At 31.3% G+C, this 24,232-nt stretch overlaps 2 protein-coding genes across 2 annotated transcripts; both read left to right on the top strand.

Moving 5' to 3' along the window:
- The first annotated feature begins 5,053 nt into the window (after positions 1–5,053).
- On the top strand, positions 5,054–13,830 carry LOC135961093 (lipopolysaccharide-induced tumor necrosis factor-alpha factor homolog). The gene is made up of 3 exons (XM_065512580.1): positions 5,054–5,577; positions 13,064–13,211; positions 13,278–13,830. Exons 1-3 carry the CDS (start codon positions 5,244–5,246, stop codon positions 13,408–13,410), a joined length of 615 nt encoding a protein of 204 aa, XP_065368652.1. The 5' UTR covers positions 5,054–5,243; the 3' UTR covers positions 13,411–13,830.
- A 5,468-nt stretch (positions 13,831–19,298) lies between these two features.
- Positions 19,299–20,125, top strand: LOC135960044 (arylalkylamine N-acetyltransferase-like 2). The gene has a single exon (XM_065511235.1). It carries the CDS (start codon positions 19,344–19,346, stop codon positions 19,998–20,000), a length of 657 nt encoding a protein of 218 aa, XP_065367307.1. The 5' UTR covers positions 19,299–19,343; the 3' UTR covers positions 20,001–20,125.
- The last annotated feature ends 4,107 nt before the right edge of the window (positions 20,126–24,232 follow it).

Below are 24,232 nucleotides of genomic sequence, written 5' to 3'. Positions count from 1 at the left end.
AACGATCCAGAATATATATGTATACTTTGTGGGGTCGCAAATGAACGATTTTATTTTTATTGAGTCGCAAAAACGGGAAGAAAACGGCTGCAGAAAATGCGTCACAGTGCATCTTCATCGAGTGCTGCAGAAACACCTCAACAGCATATCGAAAGACCTCAATAGCAAGAGAACGAATCAATCTAAAGTTTGCAGCATTTCATTACAATAAGTATGATGTCTAAAGGAATCACAAGGACGTACTGATTGGCGCAAAGAACAAACATTGCTTACATTACAAAGCACAAACATTGCTTACATTTTCAAGTTCCCTAAGGAATCTCCTGGATTGTGCTGTTCGAACGGTAAAGTTGTTCTGCCACCAGTTATAGAGCCGCCTGAGCTGCTTCTACGTTACATTTTGGACGCCAATCCTATTTCCAAACACTTAAAAATATCCAAAAGTACAACTCATGCTTTCAAATGACGTCAGCTTCATGCCCACCTTTAAAGTTCAAGGCCAAATGTAGTTCCTTCAAATTTATTTCACTGGAAATGAAGCTACAAAAGCCGAACCCTATCAACGAACATGCGTGTGCATTTGCTGCAATACCCTTCTGCCGAAACATTCTTAAAACAATTGTTGGATATCGGAAATGGATAAATTCCTATTGATCCCCAAATGCAAATTTATATTGAAGCCGTTGTCGACAAAGTATTCCTAAGTCTTACAACCAACTACAAAAATTCGGATTGGCTGTGGGAACATGTTAGGCACCAACAAATTATGAAGTTAACAAGCTCAATATGCAAATACAATTGAAACTGCCTGGCGAAACAATACAATACAAATCGATTGACATAATAATGAACAAAGAACGCCTACGCCAACCTCGTTAAGGGTTATTAATTGAATATTAGGAAAAGTTTCCATGTAAATCAGCAATCTTAAACAATTTAGTCAGAATGCTAGACTGAAGTAACGGTAGTTTAATATAGCAAAAATGTGTCCATTCACTAAATAGGATCTTTCATTTCTCTGAATCCTAAAGCACTTATTTCCAATTAATCACTCTCATTTAGCTCCAAATTATATGAAGTTCCGTGAGTTGAGAAAACCCGGTTTTAGCGGTTTCCTACATTTTAAATCGGATATATACGATGACTATAGTGTTGGTGTTAATGTCGAGAAGAGTAAATTTAGAGCTGGACCCTTTTTCAAATTACCCATGTCAATTGACAATATTACTTTATCAAATGCCATGAACACTTTCTATAAAGATATTTTCATGTACTCCATACAGAACTGTAGCGTTAATGCGCCATACTTTGTGGATGAGTTTGAACCGCCGCTAACAAAACGTAAGATTGAATTGAATAAATGTGATATAGCAACGGATAATTTACCCAGTGTCATGATGGAGGGTTATTATAAGATGAGAATTGGGTTATATGGGGAAAATAGTATTTATGTAGAATCATTGATATTGATCGAAAACAAATAACTACAATATTTCAATAATTTTTATTTGTTACATTTGAATAAATATGAGAATGAACATGAATTTAAATGTTTTAAATAATTTGTTTATTTAATTAATAATTATGTTAGGTATTACCTTAGTTATTGCAATTCCATGTGTTTTGCAGCAAACATTATTTGCTGGGAATGTTTTATACATTTGTCAACAAAAAAAGTCAAATAATGCTGTGACGAAGCAGATTTTTTTATTACAAAGATTCTGTTTTCTTATCACTAGAAATATTTTTTTAAAGCAATCAAATCTGATGTATTCAAATTACAAATTCTAATCAGAAAAAAATGCAAATTGTCAAAGTTCATCCCTAAGGTGAAGGGTATATAGTAAGGTCGTTTTTCGAATAACGAACCTCTATGTTAGTAGCTGAGTTAGAAACCAATAAGATGTGTATTTTGAATTGGCCTGCGCCAGATCTTATTTCCATAGAAATCCTATGGAAAAAGGTAGATCGCAAAATACTTACTCAAAATTAAACCACTGAGGATGCTTTATTAGATGTGGTTGTAAGAGAATGACAATGATCGTTTGCTCGATGCTTGACTTCGTTCCACTTCACCCGCAAACTCGAAAGCTCTGTTGTTAGTTGTCGCTTCCTGGTATGAGCTGGTCCACCAACTCGTCTGTTTCCCTGAAGGTTCCAGTCTATACATTTCTTGGCAATGTCATCGTCTGGAGGATGTGACTTATCCAACTCCATTTCCATTCTAATATGCTGCTGGTTTGCCCAAAGTTGATTGTTGAATATTGTTACAGGCCAGAAAATCCGTAATTTGTGATGCCATGTTGTAGGTGTCACATCCATTCAACAGAGTAGATTTTATGTTGGAGTTAAATAATTTGATGTTGGTTCGTTTAGAAATATTAGATGATTTCCACTTCGTGACTTATTAATGCGACTGGATATATCCCAGGTAGCAGAAGAACTTTACATCTTCAATATCTTGGTCGAATACGAAGAAACGTCGATCTGTGTTACAATTGATCCGGAGCGATTTTGTTTTGGGTATATTTATTTTCAGCCCAACCACTCTCACTGATAGTGGAAATTTTTGACTGCATCTCTGAGAATGAGTGACTAAGTAGACATACACACAGCCTCAAAAATGAGTAAACACCAGAGATATTTTTGGTTTTTTAAGGCCATGAAAATCATTATAGTCCGACTGAAATCTTTTTTCAGAACCGAATCTATTATTCAACCCAATATCCAACAAACCGAAACATTTAAATTAAAATCATTTGATTAGATTTTAGGATTTTCATTACCTTAAAAAAAATCAAATAATTTTTGGTGTTTACACACTTTTGAGGCTCTCTGTATGTCATCGGCATAATCCGAGTACTCCAAACGTCCTTGTAAGCTTTACATAATACCTATCTTCTGATGGCTTGTAGACTTCTGCATTATAACATCGAGGACGCAGTTAAAAAGATGAGTTGATAAAACACAGCCTTGTCTAACTCTAGTTTTCACTACGATCTTGTTGCTCAGCTGTTTTTAATGTAACACACGACAAGTGGCATTCTCGTACAGGTCAAATCACCTTTTTTGGAAGATTTATGATGACTCCATCAGACAGATTGGCAGGCAAAGATTCATGAGCCCAAATTGCTTTAATAATGGGTTCCAGCAGTCGTGCACTGGTTATTCGGTCGGATGTAAACAGTTCTGGAGATATATTATCCAAACCAGGAGATGTTGATAGCATAAAAAAGCTTCCCTATAGTGTAACTTGTTGAGATTTTGATGTTTTCAGTTCTCCCACATCGTTTTTTAAAGCCTTTCCTGTCGATGATTTTTTTGTTTATCAGCATGTTTAGAGACATAAAGCGGCTGAAACCTATAGTGTAAGGGACCTGTACCCTTACACTATAGGTTTCAGCCGCTGCTTGAAGTTCATTTGCTATGTTGTTAACCCATTTGCGTTTACCTCTCCGAGCACTGCGTGTTACCTCAGAATTAAGGCGGTTGGATAGTTCCTGTTGTCTGACTTTATTCATGTAACACCGCTAATCCATTATTTTCTAGTAGTAGTTTTGAACCCCAGATTTTTGTCTGCTGTCTTAGTGAAAACTTCCCTGACATCCGGCCATGTTAGTGTTTCACTGCTACTTGAGGCGTATTCTATTAATTCGTTAGTGAATAGGTTTGCGATTTCTGCGTTTTTCAACTTTGCCACATTGAATCTTCTCTGTGATACAGCGTTGTTCGTCTTGATGGCGGTTATTTTTATTCGAACAGACAACAACCACATCTATTAAAGAACTGCACCAATGACAAGATTATTAGTCATACAGTTGTGCAGAAACATTTTTCCATTTTCCGTTAGTCGTCCTAGCCCATGCCTGCCCATAGTTCTCTCTACATTGGTCTAACTAAGCGTTAAATTTTGACCAGATTTTCTTTCACTAAATACAGAGAATTACCTTAGCGCCATGGATATTTGGCTTTGATGTCGATTCGGCTGGTTGGCTGGGATTCAACTACGATCTCTTAGGCTTCGGGTTATCGTAATGGATCCATTTTTCATCGCAAGTAATGATTCGGTGCAAAAATTATGTTATTTAATAGCGTTCAAACATTAATTCGGACATGCAAAATCGTCTTTCAAGATCTCTCGGCTTCAATTCTTATGGTAACCAATTTCTCTGCTGTTGGATGAATCCTGCGTTTTTAAATTACTGCTTGAGTAGCTTCCAATGATTTTGCGAAACTCTTGTTGAGTTTGACAACAATCTTCATGGAAAAAAAGTTTGAAGGCCAAGAATTGGAGGCATTATTTGTCTTCAAACTTTTTTGGCTGGTGGACGATCTTTGTCTTCCGTGACAAAAACACCACTTCTGAACCGAACAAACCATTTCTCGCACTTTGAAACCGATAGAACACGTTCACAATAAGCTTCGGTGAGCAATCGGCGGCACTCTTTTTCAAATTATAGAAGTAACGCAAAACTTCCCGCATATGACGCTTTGTCTTTAATTGAATATTAGGAAAAGTTTCCATTGTATTGTCAGCAACTGTAAATCAGCAATCATAAACAATTTAGTCAGATTGCTAAACTAAAGTAATCGAAATTTAATATAGCAAAAATGTGTGCAATGACTGTAGTTTTAAAGGCAATCTATGGAAGGTATTTGGAGCCCATAAGAAATTACTGATTTATTTCTCATCTGGCAACATTAAATCACGCTACAATGCAGATACTTTTTAACACAAATACACAAAATTCAAAACAAACACAGCTACAGATACAGACAGATAACTGAAAACCACGCAAATCGTATGAAAACAAAACAATAAATAAAACCAGAGTTATTTGCTTTTTAAGCGTATGAAATGCTCAAACTTGATCTATACGTCACTATATTCAGACAACAATAATAACAAAAATAAAAAATAAAAAAATACTCGTGAAATCACTGAATATCCAACAAATACAGCAAAAAGACACTAAATAAAAGCAAATGCCAAACGCAAGACAAAATACAACAAAAAACAAGCCAGCATTGAAAACAAAAACTCGAACTTTGTGTCTTTAGTTGTTAATATACAGTGTCTGTGATTAGATCGTTTCATTTAATACTGCAAAACAAAATAAAAACAAAAAAAAAACTATTAAAACGTAAACAAAATACATTAATAATAAATACAAGAACGCTAATTAAGTTTAAATATAGTATACACAATAAATAGTGCTATTTGTTCAATCCCTTCTACAAATATGGATCAAAAACATGCCATGCTTTACCCCGATCCCAACTCAATGCCTAACGATCAGCGCAGCTCAGCAGCTGCTGCCATGGGTTTACCCGTAGAACCGCCACCCACCTATGATGTGGCCACTAGAGATGGCTCACCGTCAGCACCTATAGGTTGGACGCCCAATGCAACCGATATAAATTATCCTACCAGTTCCCACTACAGTCCCCATATAAATCATCATCAGTTACCGGTTATAGTCGAACAAGCAAATTTTCCATTGCCAACGAATCAACAGCAGCAACCTCAGCCACCTCTGACGCAGCAACAGCAAACTGATGGAGTGCCAATTACTAGTGAGTAAGACCAACAGACAACAAACACACTTTCCACTTATTGCCGACGGTTTGTTATTTAGTTATTGTTGTTACAACAGAGCATTATGCAACAGTTTAATGTTATTTTTTTAAATTTAATGTTCACTGTAAAAAAAGCAAACAATGAAATATTACAACTTGTGCGGCCAGATTGAAGGTTTAAAGCCGAAACATAAAGCGGGACAAAAATTCAAATTTTAAAGAGTAACATTTTATATAGTGGGCGTATATGCTACACCCATTTTTTATAGAAAGTTGGAATTAAAAGCATCTTCAATGAAAATATTGTTAGACAGTTTGGTTTAATGTCAAAACATAAAATCTCTTGTAAGCATAATCTCCAAGCAGTTAAGCAAGTAATCAATGTATCCCTTATATACAGGATTAGCGTATGTGCTCTTTGTAGTGCAGAGAGAAGTCAATTGGTTACTTTATACATCTCATGTAATCTAGAGTGAAGACAATGGTCACTTAAGTGTCTCTAAGTAATCTAGAGTGTAGTCACTTTAAACCAGCGAAATGCAAACTCACACCACTACAGTTTTTAGATATTGTAGTTGTATGAGTTGAGAATTATTCTCTGGCAAAAACAAAAACAAATAGCTGAAATAATGAAATAAACAAGCATAAAAGCGTAACACAACCTGCTTATATCAATGCTCATGCGAGACTGACTGTTTTTATACAATGTGTGTGCTTGCGTACATGTGAAAATAAAAACAAGAGAGCTCATTTGAGAGCTCATTGCATTTCGCTGCTTTAAACGTTAATTGTGTACTAAATTTTTTGATGAGTAATTCATACAACCTTGTTTTATATAAATTGTGTTGACATAATTCTCATACAGTTTATTTTCTATTTGCTTAAGTATACTGACATCCCATTGAACCTAGCGGGAATTCAATTGTCACTTTAGTGTCCCTAAGTAATCTAGAGTGTAGTCACTTTAAACTTTTATTTTGTAATGAACATTATACGACTTCAACCCAGCATTAGCTTTGGCTCTGAGCACAAAAGAATCAGAGCATTTAACTTAACGAGCTGCTTTTCTGATTGAAGTGTTGGGTACTCTTGGAAAGAGCTATTCGACTTCTTTTGCCTTACCAATATCTGTTAGACCTTTTTTCTTCCTTATACTGTTTAATGGCTTTTGAAAGCAATTAGACGATGAACCTTCAGATCTTTTGCTATTTTTTTTATTTTTTTTAATTTTTATTTATTTTTTTTTTAAGTTTTAAAATTTTGTTCATGTACATACTTATTTTCGGCGACAATTTTGACCGAAAAACGTTTTAGGAAAGCTAATATTTGACATATTTTTAAAATCTAACGTGATTAAAACAACAAGTAAGAGAGCTATATTCGGCTTCACCAAATTATACTTTAAAATACAAATTTTAAATATTTTTAGGTAAACAAAATTAAAATTTTGTTTAAAAAAATTTAAAAAGAAAAATTATTTGAAATTTGTTTTTTTAATTTTTTTCCAAATTATTTTTTTTAAATTTAAAAAAAAAATAAATGTTACTTTATGGTAATAATTTTATGGGAAAAAAATTTTTTTGGTGAAAAAAAAAATCGGGTTAAAAAATATTTTTCCTTATATACATTGTTGCAATGGATTTTGAAATATGTACCATTAGATATCCATATTGTCTATATTAATGACTTAATAATCCAGATATAAGGTCTGTTCATTTACTTTCCCAGTAAATACTTGCAACGAGAGAATAAAATCAAAATTTACAAAATTACTCTCTTAATTTCTCAAAAATAGTAAAAAGTAAATGAACGTTTTTCCAGTAACAATTGTTTTATACACACAATTTTCTTATTTTATTCCTTTAAAATGTATAAATACTGCCATTTTCTTTAATTTTATTGAAAATTCTTTTGTTTTGACATTTTTTCACCACAAAAATAAAATTTTAAATAAATAAACAATAACACAAAACATATAAAATATAAGCTGCTAACTATTACGAGTTCAAAATAGAACTTGTAATAGTTTGCAACGAGAGAACACTCTCTAAAATTTAAACGCTCTTGATTTTTTCTCTACTTGCAAGTTTTTGAGTTAATGAACGCTTTTCCAGTAACAATTGTTACTAACTAGTAACAACTTTTAGTTATTGAACATAGCTATAGATCAAAAATAGGCAAAAAATCGAGGTTGTCCCGCCGGGAGAATTCCCGATATATTCATGCATCAATCATGTTTATAAGTTATTTGGGGGCTACGGAAAGTTTCAACATACAGACGGACATGGCTATATCGACTCCGCTATCTATTAAAGTTCGAGTTTTTTAAAGTGTTACCAACATCGTCTTCTGAAGGTTAAATATGTCCAACTTCAAGAGATCATGCTTTTTAAACTAACAATAACTTCTCAATTAGTTTTTATAAATCGGTTAACCGAAAATTTGATTTTTCTGCAAAATTTCGGTTTTTTGTGAAACGGTTAATTTGAAATATTTTTTTCGGTTAACCGGTTTACACGGTTTTTATCTCTCGGTTAATTGGTTTTCAAATTTCGTTATAAAATTAATGAATTTACTGTTTTTATAGCCTTCTCCCTTTTTATACCCTTTATATATGTTTGTCATTCCGTTTGTAATTTCTACATTTTTCATTTTCGACCCCACAAAGTATATATTAGGGTATTCGAATTATTCGATTTTTCTCTTGTTCGAATAAAACGAATAATTCGAAGAAGAGATTTTAACTTGTTCGAATAATTCGATCACACGTTTAAAATTAATCGAATTATTCGAATAATTTAATTTTTTTAAAAAAGTAAAGAATGAAGTTTTTATGTCGGTTTTTTAATATTTTATTGTTAAAGATAAACAAAAAAAAACGTTAAAGTTAACAATTCAAGTATTGATAATGTTAAAAAACATTCGAAAACAAAGTCCATTATTAAATTTTCAACAGAAATATTCTGATCAGATTAACTCCCGAACAATATACAAAACAATTGACTAACAAACCCTTTAGTTTCCGTTTTGGAGCTATGCTTAAAAAAAATTGAGCTAGTTGGACATGATCCTGAATTCAAATAACTACAATATTAAGAACTTTTTTATGTCGTTTATTAATTCGGGTTTTAAATTGAGTTACTAATTCTTTAGTAAATTAATTATTCACTATTTCTAAATTATTTATAACAAATTGTATTATACACCAAGCTCTATCAACGTTGCCGAATTTTTGCTTAATAAAGTGGTCTTGGGGAATTACACTATAAAGGGAATCTGTCCAAAGTTTGATATCATTGTCAGTGAACGTAACTAATTTGAAGTCAGGCAGTATGATTGCGTATTTACAAATACGCAAAAAGTTTATTACCGTGTTAGGCAAAGATGTTCAACGATGTTCAAAATCATGTACATATAAGACGAACTCCATGCTTTTCTTGCAACAAAACGTTCTTTTGCAATATTTGTGTTTATCATTCGATTTAATAAATATTTTGCAACAACTACATACGCGGTTAATAACATCACTTATATACATATATTTTAAGATCATGGCCTTCATCTATTTCAATAAATTCATTGTAAATGTCATCCTCAATATGACTTTCGACGACCGTTTCAAAATCACACTCTCTATCATATTCAACTCCACTTTAATGTAAGTTAATATTTTGATTATTAATTGCGATTCTTCGAATATTTCGCCTGCTAAATAACAAATATTTTATTCCGTACCTTTTATTTTCATTGGTTCAAGTCCTAGGTTAAAAATGTTGAAAGATTTGTTTTTAGAATTGTAACTTCTTGCAGTAATATTTATATATTTATAGAAGGTGCTATCGGAACATTCATCTACAGTGATCGAAAGTCCCTTTGTCTTTAGTTATTTGTCGAATTTCAGAAACAATACAATTTTTGTGAGTCATTATTACTTATTTAAATTTGAAATGATGTAAAATTTAATTATTCGTTATTCGAAAATGGCCATTTTTAAATTGCTCGAATAATTATTCGTAAGAAATTATTCGATTAATCGAACGATCATTAGTCGAATGAATACCCTAGTGTATATATTATGAATCATCTGTTCGTCTGTATGTTGGAATCTACTTTCCGTAGCGCCCAAATAACTTACATACATGATTCATACATCAATATATCGGGAAATCGCACGGCTCTGTTGTTATTTAAAATCAAGACAAACGGCCCACAAATGACTGAGATGTAAGGAAAAATCCAGAGCTACTTCGATTTGTTACCTATTTTTTTATCTAAACTAAGTAATTAATATACACAATATTGATATCCAATAATAGATCTTTCAAAAACCTTTACAATGGCGTATATAAGGCCAAAGTAAGTCGGACTTACAGTGCATAGTGCTTTAGAAACGTTTTTTTGGAAATAATTCGGTGTCTCGGGAACTATTTGAGATATTGTTACGAAATTTCACATGGTTTGAGCTGAGGTGTTTTCGACCTGATTTACATTTGTTAAGCTTCCTACCGCTAATGGGGGCCAGTGCATGGCCCCTCAAAGTTGGTCACCTCGGGTTTCAAATTTTGTTAAAAATCGTCAAAAATCCATTTATGATCCAAATAAGCTGAAATTTAAAATATAAATAGTCCTTGAGAAGATCTACAAAAATACGCTTACATGTGGTTATCTCCATTAGTTGAAGAGATATTTAGGTTTATTGATTTATTTTTTTAATTTTGCTCGATCTATTTATTATAAATAAAATAAAAACAAGTAAGAGAGCTATATTCGGCTGTGCCGAATCTTATATACCCTTCACCAAATTATACTTCAAAATACAAATTTTAAATATTTTTAGGTAAACTAAATTTTTTTTTCTTTGTAAAGTTGTTTTTTTAATTTATTGGAAATTTTTTTTTTTTAAATTAAAAATTTTTTTTTTAAATTTAATTTTTTTTTTAAATTTTAAAAAAAATTTTTGGTTTTTTAATTTTTTTTTGTAAAAAAAAAAATTTTGGGTTAAAAAATATTTTTTCCGATTTTGACCCATTGTTGGTCCAACTTTCTATGTTCTTATATACGTCGTTGCAAAGGTCTTTGAAATATCTATCATTAGATATCCACATTGTCTATATTAATGACTTAGTAATCCAGATATAGGTAAAAATAGGTAAAAAATCGAGGTTGTCCTGGTTTTTTCCTCATATCTCAGCCATTTGTGGTCCGATTTTGCTGATTTTAAATAGGAAACTTCTCGAAAGCATGTCCGACAGAATTATTAAAGATTTGGATAACGAAGATATCTGTGGTCTTAAGAAAATTGATTTCAACAGACAGACAGACATGGGCATGGCTTAATCGACTCCACTATCTATAAGGATCCAGAATATATATACTTTATAGGGTCGGAAAATTATATTGTGGAGATTACAAACGGAATGACAAACTTATATATACCCTTCTCACGAAGGTGAAGGGTATAAAAACAGCTATCTCGTCTCTATAAAAAGTTACACGCATCCAAATTTAGAACATGTAAAAAGGACCGTATTTTTCCCAAAAAAGCCTATATATTTTTTAGACAAACATTTTCTTCGGGACTATATACAATTTGTATATGATCCAGAAAGAGAACTTAATGCAAAAGCGTGTAAAGAAAAATTTGTTTCACTTAAGCGGACTTAACACCCCCCAGACCTATCAAAACTTGGTCAATTTTAAAGAAAAATTTTCGGTTTGAGTAAAAATTCTAAAAAGGCAATGGAGTAATCCTCGAAAAACCTCCATATTTGTATAACCCTATAGGTTTCTTAAATACTAAGAAAGTTTTTATACTATCACACCGTAAATAATGTAGGCACTTTTCTAAAAAAAAACTCAGTTTTTGGAACACATTTTCCCCGTTTTAGGAATTTCGATATTTGAAAATAAAAAATGTTAAAAATTCTAATGCCATTTATTTAAGAACATTTGAGTCTATATTTGAGTCTATTTCAATCTTTAAGTCCTAAGGTTTGCATCAATATCAAATACTTATATAAAAAGCCTTTAATTTCTTTTCAGAAGTTACACAAACCTTGCCCCCCTTGAAAAATTGTTACGTTTTTTCATATATTTCATGTTGCTCGATAAAAGTTGGTGATAAATATGTCAATAATAAATTCTTAAACACAAAAAAAATGTATTTAAAACAAGTAAGAAAGTATGGTCGGTCAAGCCAGATCGTATAATACCCTACACTAAGTAAAATAGCAAAAACATTTTTCTTTTAAAATTTCAATAATTTATATTTTTGAGTGATTTTCGGAATTGGGCCTTATATGGGGGCTATGACCAATTATGGACCGATCACCATGAAATTAGGTTTTGTGATTTATGTCTATATGAAAGTTTACTATGTTGAGTTTTGAGAGTATACCAACATTTTTAAGCAATTTATGCACGTTAAAGTGATTTTCGGAAGCGGGTCTATATGGCAGCTATGACTAATTATGGACCCATCGTAACAAAATTTGGTGACATGAATTTTGTATATGTAAATCTCATTTGGAGCGCAATTTGTGGAGATACATTTATTAATTAAACATTTATGACCGATAAAGTCCAATTTCGGAGGGACATTTGTATGGGGGCTAGGTGAAATAATAGGCTTGGTGAAATAATAGGTTTCAATAGGCTTGGTCCTTAGGCCGAAAAAATAATATGTACCAAATTTGATAGAAATATCTTCAAAATTGCGACCTGTACTCTGCGCACAAGGTGTATATGGACAGCCAGCCAACCAGCCAGACGGACGGACGGACATCGTTTAATCGACTCAGAAAGTGATTCTAAGTCGATCGGTATACTTTAAGGTGGGTGTAAGACTAATATTTTTGGGCGTTACAAACATCTGCACAAACGCATAATACCCTCCCCACTATGGTGGTGTAGGGTGTAAAAACTAAACAAAGTTAAAAACCTGTTAAATTTCACATCAACAAATAATGAGTCAGCATTCGTTTTAAATTTCCCCAGTTTTGAAACAAATCTAACATAATCTGGCAGCATTTATTTACTAATTTTAAAAACACTACTTATTGTTAATAACAAAATATATATTAACATTTTAAATTGTTTGTACAAATATGTAGTATGCTCAATTATTATTTTGTAGCCATGTCTGCTTTATGTTATAATTTTTTTATATTGTAAGTATTTCTCTTACCAGCGACTTACTGAAGCGCGACTTTTGTCCGTTAAATGTCTATTACAAAATTCAGGTTTATTAGGTTTTGTAAAGGCAATAAAAACCTTAAATAAATAAAAATGAAACTGAAAGTGTTTATAAATGTTGAGGGAAACAAAACAAATCTAAAGATGAACACATATTGACATATTTTTCAAACTGATTGACATCAGTATAATGTTATCTCGTGTAACACAATATTGTTCTTAATTTGACCTTTTCAGCATAAAGGTCGACCATACAAATCTAAAAATCAATTTTATTTTTTTTTTCCAGTTCAACCCTCTGCGAATTTGACATCACAACTTGGACCAGATCCCTCAACCGTGACGTGTCCTAATTGTGGTGCAAGTAGAACTACACGAATGAGCTACACACCAAATACCAAAACACACTTGAGTGCTCTTATCTTGTGTTTAGTGGGGTAAATATCTGAATTTTTGCAAATCGAAATCTTTCTTAATCAACTTTCAATTATAAATATTTAAAGATGGTGCTGTTGTGCCTGTATTGTTCCCTACTGCATGAACAGCTGTCGCACTGGAAATCATTATTGCTCCAAATGTAATGCATTTTTAGGGGCCTACAATCCTGGATCACAGCGTAGACATCGCAGGCGGTGAATATATATCAATATATATCAAGTCAAGAACAATTTTTAGATAATTTATGCAAAACAATTTATTATCATTTGTAAATTAGTTAGTTAGTACATATTAACAATACAAGGGTGGTTAAATTTCAGTTAATTTTTGCTTTTAATTGGACCACCTTATAATAAATTGATATATTTCTACTTAAAGTATTTAAATAATTCATTAATTTTTTAAGCTATAAACTATTAAATGTTATTAATTTTATAAGATTTGAGATAAAAACATTGTAAAAACCTCAAAAAATCTCACTTTCAAACAAACAGAAATCTATTTTTAATGTATTGTAAATGGTGTCAAATAATTTCTAAGCTGAAATTGTCATTTTATAATTATTAAGTATTTTATTGTTAGAAACATGTTTTTTTTTAATAAATTTATTAAATATCATCTGTGTTTATAAAATATCTGTTAAGTTGCTGCCGTTAGTGATACCATACATGGAAGTGCCATGAGAGTGGGTGTCTCCACATACAATTAACACAAGTTTTTGTAGTTAACATCAAGCAAAAAATCACACAAAAAAAAATCACTTAATTATCAAATAACTGATTATAATTTTAGGTCAAAAATAGTTTCTTTTGTTTCAATTATCAGCACAATAGTAACAAGACATGTACTAATGTGAAATTGGTGAAAAGAAATTGAAACACATTAAACAGTTTTTGAAATACCAAAATCTTTTTGTCCATAAAAATTGAAAAGGAATCTAAAGTGGATCTTATAGATACCGGAGTCAATATAGCAATGTCCGTAGGTTTTTCGAATCCCTGAGATAACACAGTGCAACAGGAAAAAATATAACCATATGCGGACACCACTAGTGATAAAAGACCAAAAAAAAAGATCCGTGTGTCCCAGTTCATGTTCATGTCATTTTTGCAAAAAAGTGATAATTTTCTCAGGCTCATATCTAGCAGACCGTTCGGAATTTTGATTTACTCTCTGAGAACATATAAAATCAAAAACACTTCATCTTCAAGATCAAACTCGCAAAAAACTTTAAAAAATTCGATTTTATACCTTTTTAACAATTAAAATCAAAAAAACTTCATCTTTTAGATCAAAGTGGCAAACGAACTTTAAAAAAATCGATTTTCCCCCTTTTTTTCATAGGTAGCAAACCGTTTAATGTGCTGTTTTTCTATAGCGAACGAGTACTTTGAGTGGAAATTTAACATGTGTTTTGTTATTGTAACAAAAACAAAATACATGTAAAACGTCCACTCAAAGCACTCGTTCGCTATAGAAAAACAGCACATAAAATTCAAGGAAACAATCAACTACAAAAATATTCCTAATATCTCAATAAAAAACTTCCTAAGAATGATTCTTAACACCTTTTAGCACTACCTAATGTAGCCGCAAAAGTGAAAAATTTAATTTCATTTTGAGGATTTTATCAAATAAATCCCTACCGAATCCTTAGGTACATTTTTGTAGTTGATTGTTTCCTAGAATTTTGAACGGTTTGCTACCTATGGACCTAAACAGGGAAAATCGATTTTTTAACGTTTTTGTCATTTCGATCTTGAAGATGAAGTTTTTTTAATTTTATATGTTCACAATTTTTGTTCTTTATGACAAGAGCTACAACTTTCCCTCAGAGAGTAAATCAAAATTCCAAACGGTTTGCAAGAATGACTTTGAGCAAAACTGGTAGACAGGGTTTTTTGGTCTTTTAACACGTAGTGGTGTCCGTATATGGTTATATTTCCATGATTTCAAAAATTATACACAGTGTAATCTATGGACCAACATGTACCATCAATTAATCAGATGTAGTCAGGAGATATTTTCTAAGAATTAGCAAAATGGGCTTGATTTTTTCCCAACTATGACAATGCAACAACCAAAATCGGATTGGGATGAAACCAAAAGCAAATGAAACTTGACGTTTTCTATAACAAAACCTTTAAATCTTTTATAGATTAGTGCTAGAATTTTTTACACGCATTTGAAGTTGGTGATTTTGGAACGCTGCACATTGGTATATTAAACAAGTAAGAGTGCTATATTCGGCCGTGCCGAATCTTATATACCCTTCACCAAATTATACTTCAAAATAAAAATTTTAAATATTTTTAGGTAAACAAAATTTATTTTTTTTCCAAAGTTGTTTTTTTCATTTTTTGGAAAAAAAAAATTCTAATTGTTATTTAAAATTTTTTTTTAAATTTAAAATTTTTTTTTTAAAATTTAAAATTTTTTTTTTGTTTTTTTAATTTTTGTTTTCCGATTTTGACCCATTGTAGGTTCAACTTACTATGGTCTTATATACGTCTTTGCAAAGGTCTTTGAAATATCTATTATTAGATATCCATATTGTCTATATTAATGACTTAGTAATCCAAATATAGGTAAAAAATAGGTCAAAAATCGAGGTTGTCCTGGGTTTTTCCTCATATCTCAGCCATTTATGGATAGATTTTGCTGATTTTAAATAAAAACTTCTCGAAAGCATGTCTGACAGAATTATTGAAGATTTGGATACCGAAGATATCTGGGGTCTTCAGAAAATTGATTTCAACAGACAGACAGACAGACAGACGGACATGGCTTAATCGACTCCGCTATATATAAGGATCCAGAATATATATATATATATAAGGTCGGAAAAATATATTGTGGAAATTACAAACGGAATGACAAACTTATACATATGTATATACCTTTCTTACGAAGGTTAAGGGTATAAAAAAAGAGGGAAATTAAAATGAAATTTGACATGAGCAAAGAAGAAGTGCTAGCGAGTTTAAATTTGACCGTAAGGGCCCACCAGAGGTGCGGCCAAGGGTCCCCAAAATAGGACACTTCGGGTATGTTAAATTTTTAAAACAATCCAATTTCTTCATCTATGTTCCGATTTCAAAAAAATTACATTTATAGAATCTCCTCGTCGACACTACAAAATTAAACTTTTATTTATGAATATTTTCTAATAAATTTTTACAGTTATATAGATTTTTCTATTGAAAATGCAAAAATAAAAACAAATTTTGAAATTTAGTATCAAGAAATACGCAATACCCAAAAAAGTTTTGAAAAATCCCCAAAAATGGGATTTTTTCGTTTTTTAGCTATAATATGCGGATTGAAAACATTCACGTTTACTGCCCATTCATAAATTCATTCATATGCATTGCATACCAGGAGCGGGATTATCGGAACCCTTTACATAGTTATTAAAAACACATTTGGCCATCTAAAATGGGTTACTGTATTTTGATATCGACTATGAGATTTGAGAAATTTTTCCCTAAAGTACTTTTTCCAAAAAACTAGCGAAAAATCGCTTTTTACCCTTCACCTTCGTGAGAAGGGTATATATAAGTTTGTCATTCCGTTTGTAATTTCCACAATATAATTTTCCGACCCTATAAAGTATATATATTCTGGATCCTTATAGATAGCGAAGTCGATTATGCCATTTCCGTCTGTCTGTTTGTTGAAATCAATTTTCTGAAGACCCCAGATATTTTCGGGATCCAAATCTTCAATAATTCTGCCAGACATGCTTTCGAGAAGTTTCCTATTAAAATCAGCAAAATCGGTCCACAAATGGCTGAGATATGAAGAAAAAACCAGGACAACCTCGATTTAATATAGACAATATGGATATCAAATGATAGATATTTTAAAGACCTTTGCAACGAGGTATATAAGACCATAGTAAGTTGGACCTACAATGGGTCAAAATCGGAAAAAATATTTTTTAAACCGAATTTTTTTTCACCAAAAAAAAATTTTAAAAACTAAAATTCTTTTTTAAATTTAAAAAATAAAAATTTTTAAAATTTAAAATACAGTACGGGGTCGATTTGCGCAACCGAAAGGAAATCGGGGTTGTTGCGATATTCGAAATGTTGCAATAAGCAACCACTATATACGCTATTATTTTTTATTCTTTTTTTTTAACAAAAACATGCAATTTAATTAACAAAAAGTAATTAATTAATTCATTTATTACACAAAACAAAGTAAAACTAAATGGTGTTAATAAATATAATACTCAAAAAAAATAAAAGAATATGTAGATTTATTAACTTTGTAATCAATAAAAATTTTCTTCACAGTTTCACCATGATTTAATTTGTTCAAAATTTCTAATTTTTGTTTAAATTTTAAAATTTCTTTCACTACTCCCATATTTAACTTATAAAATGATCTTCACTTTACTGAAATATAACTTAAATAAAATCAAAGAAACAGAAACAAAATAAAACAAAAAAATAACTGTAAATAAACAGCCAAAATTATTTATGAGAGCAGTGTCGTCGTAATATTTTTTTAGGTGCCTATGATTTGGCAAATAGTTTTGAATTACGCTTCTGATTAAAATAACAATCAGGATAAATATAGAAGAGAATAGAATAACTTCTAAATAATATTACATCTGAAAAAAAAAAAATAAAGTTGCACTTATCCGTCTGTTTTTTTGAAAAAAGTTGTAATGTTAAAAAATAGGCTGTTGCGCTAATCGGTCAGTTGCAATAATAGGTAGTTGCACAAATCGAACTGTAATTCGAAAAAAAAATTTTTACAAAAAATTAAAAAAAGAAACTTTGTTTGTATATATATGTATATGTAAGATTCGGCACAGCCGAATATAGCTCACTTACTTGTTTTACTTCAAATGTTTAACATACACAATTGTTGTCAGTCCAAAAAAAATAAAATGGAGAAAATCGGGAAATATTTGAACCCGCTATTATCAAAAAACTGAAGTGGCACAAAATCTTTAAAATTTATTTTTTTAATGCGAATATCTCCTAAGCTATAAGAGATAATTGATAGCAAAATATTTACATTTACATGCATTTTGTTGTTTGCAAGACTTAAGATAGGGTCACACATGGCAAATATTTGCTCAAAAAAGCGTAACCACTTTTTTTAGTACAAATTTGTTTGACGTGTTTACTCTTGTAAGATCAAACAGCATCAAATAAAATAAAACTATTTTTTTTGTTTTGAATCATCCTAAGTAAAATAGGTCATGAGATAAATAAAATAATTCAAATGTATTTTATTTAGTGGTTACGTCCTTTTCGTCAAATATTTGTCATGTGTAAGCCTACCTTTAGGTTTTTGTCTCTTAGTAACGCTTCTATGTACATATATTTTATTCTATGGTTGGTACAATTATTACACTTATTGAAACCCATCCCTAGTTTGTTATTTCGGTTTTTGTCCACACTAAGTGTTTGCAGTTCTCTGTTATCGATAGTAAATCAAATATTTGTCGGTACTATTCAGAGTTGTCAAATAATTTTATGTTTAACTTAAAACAACTGAATAAAATAAAATCCATTAAATAAATTTATTAAAAATGTTTAAACAAAATTATTTTTTTAAATTTATCAAATAACTCGCAAATTTGTTGAAAAGTCATGTGTCGTTTACTTTGTTGTTTCAAAACAATTCTGAAGTATCAAAACCCCTCCACCCCCTTCTATTATTTATTGCTGCATTCTTTCTCCCTCTTCTAATCATATAGGAAATAAAATTGGCTCTTAATCTAATTTAAAACAAACAAAGGAAAATACGACTCTCTCACTCTTTCACTCACTTGACAATTCTCCCAACACTTAGACAACTACTTATTGGTTCTACACACTATCTAAACTATAAATTGTTGAAGATATTCGTTTTATATATTATAAATTATTTTAATAATAAAATATAATACATAATATCTCTTCAAATCGTATTAGTTTAGTGTCCGAAATCAAACAAAGTTACGAACGATTCTTATCGCTGGAAAAAAAAAACAAAAAACATTGTGCACAAAAAATCTAAAGCTGATAAAAACTAAAAAAACAAGAGAACTTAAGAAATTAATTCAAATTAAAAATTGAAATTAGTTTATTAAACGCTTTCAAACAGAACGCACTTAAACCAAAATGTCGGCCGATGATATTGTAATTCGCGTAGTTCAACCCCACGAATACGAAGAAGTGGTGCAATTTATTATCGAACGCTTCTATCGCGATGAACCCTTGTGCAGCACCGAACCCAAAGTTGTGCCCGGTGATACCGATCGCAAAGACATAATGGAGTGCCTTAAGGGCGGCACCAGTATTTTGGCCATGCAGGTTAAGGAAGACGGCACAGAAGAGTTGGTGGGTGTCAATATCGGTGTACCCAAGGATCCCTCTTCCATTGACAAGTATTTTGAAAACGCCGAAAAGGAGGGCAACACAAAGTATGGTCAAATCTTGAAGTTCTTGGGCATTGCCAGTCGCCAGGCTGATGTCTTCAATCGTTATGGTGTTGACAAGCTTTTCTATTCCTTTATGTCCTGTGTTATACCCACATGTCGTGGCAAGAATCTGGGCACCCGCCTTAAAGAAGAACTCATGGCTTTGGGTAAAAAATTAGGTTACAAATTGGTCACTGTTGATTGCACCAGCTTCTATTCGGCCAGATTATGCAAACGTATGGGTTGGGATGTTGTCAGCTTTATTCCTTATGCCGATTATAAGGATGAGAATGGTCAGCAAATTTTCAATCCTCCTGCACCACATGAGGGTATGACCACCTTGGCGGTTCGTTTGTAAATTGTATTGTTATTAGTTATTAAGTTGTTTTATAAGTAAGCTAGTAAAAAAATTGTAATTAAATTTTATATAAAAATTGTTTTAAATATACTCCTACTAAATAAAATTGTATTTTTTTATTCAAACATTTTATTAAATTATTTCATTTGTCTCCATTTGCTGAAATTTTAAATTCTTTTATTATAATTTAAAAATACGACTGCAGTTGAAGTTAAACATTTTTATATAAGGAGTGAGATCGAAAAATTCTTAACACACGTTTTTCATTACATTTTTTAACCCAAGTATTATTTGAATTTTTTTTTGATCAAGTTACCTTTGAAAAACATGTCAGTTATTATGTGTAATGTCAATTATATTAATTTTTTTGTTAATCTGATTAAAATGAGTGACCAGAAAAAAGTGCGTACTGAAATTATTAAATATTTTCAACAAAACCCAACTTGGTCTTACAAAAAGTTGGCCAAGCATACAAAGGTCTGCCGTCAAACTGTTTCCAATGTTATTAAACAGTACCGGGAGAACTTGTCAGTTGATAGAAAACCTGGTTCAGGTAGAAGGAATGGTCCACATGATGTTTCTAAAGCCAAAAAAATAGAACGCATTTTCAAAAGAGCTCCCAACACATCCGGTAGGAAAGCAGCCCGGTTAGCTCAGTGCTCGGACTATTTGGTACGAAAAGTTAAAGCTAATGCAGGTTTAAAAACATACAAGGCTCAAAAAGTTCCTGACAGGAACGCTACTAAAAATTTAGAGGCCAAAAACAGAGCACGGAAATTGAAGTCAAGTTTTATAAAAAAATATTCTTGCTGCATAATGGATGACGAAACGTATGTTCTGGCAGATTTTTCGCAACTTCCAGGTCAAAAATTTTATGTTGCTGATGCTCGAGGGAATGTTGAAGAAAAGTTTAGGACCCAAAAGCAGACAAAATTTCCCAGAAAGTTCTTGGTATGGCAAGCAATATGCAGTTGCGGCAAAAGAAGCCACTCATTTGTTACAACGGGCTCTATAAATACCGAAATTTACATCAAGGAATGTTTACAAAAAAGGCTGCTTCCATTCATAAGACTTCATAATGTGTCCACTTATTTTTGGCCTGACTTGGCATCCTGTCACTATGGCAAACAAGCCCTTGAGTGGTACAAGAACAATAATGTGGTATTTGTACCAAGAGAGGCAAATCCTCCAAACTGCCCGGAGCTAAGGCCAGTGGAGAGATATTGGGCTCTTGTTAAAAGAGAATTGAAGAGTACAAAAAAGGTGTCCAAAAGTGTGGTAGATTTTAAACGGAGATGGACTACATGTTCGAGCAAAGTGACAGAAAGCACTATAAAAACGTTAATGGAAGGGTTTCCGAAAAAGGTTCAAAATTTCATCACTAGTGATTAAAACTATAAAAATAATTTTTTTTGTAAATTGTAATAATAATTTCAATCAAATAAAAAAAAAATTAAAGCTGTAAGTTTAGTGGTTTCTTTTTTATAAACATATATGTATGTTAAGAATTTTTCGATCTCACTCCTTAGAGCAATAAAGATCACGTATAATTATTTTAAATAGCATTTCTTATCATGGCATTTCTCGTAATCAGTGTATAAAAGTTCACTTTAGTTATATTTTTAAAACGTAACCCTATAAAGACCATGACTGTCAAAAATATTTATATACATACACACTTATTACTTGAATCAAAAATCATTATAAGAAACATTTAAATGTTTTGTTTTTTATTATATTTGATCATGAGGGAAACCTGAAATATATATGCTCTAAAAAGTGTTTTATGAGCATAAAATATGCTGTATAAACCGAAAAATATGCTCTTAAAATTTAAAAATTATGCTCTAAAAAACTAATTCTATATCATTTTTAAGGCAGATTCAAAAAAAAGGCAGGAAAAAATAAAGCAATATTCGGCAGTACCGAAAAAAAATATTGATAAACAATTTGGGATACAAATTTTTAGTGCAACATTTTTTTAAACTGTTAATAACATTTTCATTGCGAGCAAAATTGATTTAGGTTTAGTTGAATATTTCAATTTTTAAAAATAAAGTCTTTGCTTAAGAGAAATTAAAATGACACCATAAGACGTCATAGAACTCTCTCTGTACTATTAGCGTATGTTAAAATATTTATTACATATTAAATATATATAAATGAACGTAAGTCTGTTTGTTTATTTATTTGCTTGTTTATGCATTATAGGAGAGTAAACGACTGGACCAATCCTCTTGAAATTTTTTAAATGTGGGAGTTTCACCTCCCATACAAAGTAAATAGTTATTATGGAATATCCGATAAACAGCACCATTGTGCGCATCTTGACTGAAAATGATCATGATTGGATAAATGGGCGTGGCATCACCCATACAAAGTAAATAGTTATTTTCGTATATATGCAGAACTATCATCATACCAGCCTTCAATTTTTATACGAATCATATTTTTTAAATCTAAAAAATATTTAAAAAAACCATTAGTGATAGTTCTAAGAACAGTAAACTCACATTGGGGCATGTTATATAATTAAATAATTATAATTAATTGTAATATTTTTGTAAGAAAAAAAATCATAGATTTGTCTGAAGAAAGATCTATAAAATAGATTAGGGGAATCCATGAATTGACATTTTTAATATGTTGCTCTTAAATAACCTTATCTGTTCGAATGACGCAATTTTGTACCAAATAATCTGAATCGTTTTTATTTGTCATGATGTTTAGTGCAAACTCATTCTGAGGAAACAAAATTTCTATTTTTAAATCGGAATTGTGTTTAGAAACTAGCCCCAGTAGAAATAAAACCGAGATGAGATCAAATTCGTTGCCTTATTTCCTATATATCTCGATAATATGGTAGAATCAAATTCAAGGGATAAATCAATTCATTTTGGCATCAGAGAAAAAAATAGTGCTTGCGATTTTACAGGTATTAATTAGATAGTGGAGGAACTTTTAATTTTATTAGATCTGTTACTATCACAATGAGATCTTCAACGCTAAAATTATTTATGTGACTATAGGGATAAACTATATCGATCTTCAAAATAAAATATATATTTATACAACTGCATTTTTAACACATGAACCGCACCAGAAACATATGAAAGCACAGGATATATGAGGTAGAAGTTCAAACTCAGTTTTTGGTATCCTGATCCATAGAATAAACACATAGAACGGAAGGAGAGAGTAATATATATTGAAAAATTACTCTCTTTTCACACATACGGGTGATACAATAACAAAATACATGCAATACATTCTCATGAATTAGGTTTTTGACAACAGACTTAGGTTTTTGGCTCTCAGTTACCTATCTAGTTGTTGTCTATGTCCTGATCCTTTAAAATTTCAAATATAATATATTTTTTTTAGTTATTTATTAATTATAATATGCTACTTACCCAACTATGTCGCTATGGGTATCAAGTTAAGGAGGAGGATTTTGCTATTTCGTTACAATTATTTGCTTTAATCTTTTAGAAAAAAATAGTGAAAAAAATTGTCATAAAAAATTAAATCCTGCAATAAGTGATGGTCTGGTCAGATTTCAGCAGCTCTAATAGATAGGACCCTTTTCCTCCCACCAAATACAGATAACTACCTAAAAGCCATGGATATTTGGCTTTGCTGTCGATTCGGCTAGTTGGCCGGGCTTCACATACGCTTCGGGTTATTGTAATGGATCCATTTTTTATCGCAAGTAATGATTGGGTGCAAAAAGTTTTTTTTATAGCGTTCAATCATCCTTTCGGACATGCAAAATCGTCTTTCAATATCACTCGGCTTCAATTCTTATGGTACCCAATTCCCCTGCATTTGGATGAACTCGCAAACGTTTTGAAATTACTGCTTTAGAAGCTCCCAATGATTTTTCAAGCTGTCCCATATTGAAACCGATGGAACAAATTCACCTTAAGCTTTAGTGTGCTTCAGCGGAACTTTTTTCAAAACTTCCCGCATATGACACTTTGTTGACACAAAATTCGACATTTTCGAATTAAAAACAAGTAAGAAAGTATGGTCGGTCAAGCCCGACCATATAATACCCTACACTAAGTAAAAGAGCAAAACAAATTTTTCTTTTAAAATTTCAATAATTTATATTTTTGAGTGATTTTCGGAAGTGGGGTTATATGGGGGCTATGACCAATTATGAACCGATCATCATGAAATTAGGTCGTGTGATTTATGTCTATATTAAAGTTAACTATGTTGAATTT

The sequence above is a fragment of the Calliphora vicina genome, chromosome 5, assembly GCF_958450345.1.
Source record: "Calliphora vicina chromosome 5, idCalVici1.1, whole genome shotgun sequence".
NCBI lineage: Eukaryota > Metazoa > Arthropoda > Insecta > Diptera > Calliphoridae > Calliphora > Calliphora vicina.
The sequence above is the reverse complement of the archived record's forward strand: the minus strand, read 5'-3'. Positions and strand labels throughout refer to the sequence as shown.

Coding starts and splice junctions, on each gene's coding strand:
- LOC135961093 (XM_065512580.1), top strand. CDS start 5,244: ATGGATCAAAAACATGCCATGCTTTACCCCGATCCCAACTCAATGCCT. Junction 5,578..13,063: donor TGATGGAGTGCCAATTACTA/GTGAGTAAGACC, acceptor TTTTTTTTCCAG/TTCAACCCTCTGCGAATTTG. Junction 13,212..13,277: donor CTTATCTTGTGTTTAGTGGG/GTAAATATCTGA, acceptor AAATATTTAAAG/ATGGTGCTGTTGTGCCTGTA.
- LOC135960044 (XM_065511235.1), top strand. CDS start 19,344: ATGTCGGCCGATGATATTGTAATTCGCGTAGTTCAACCCCACGAATAC.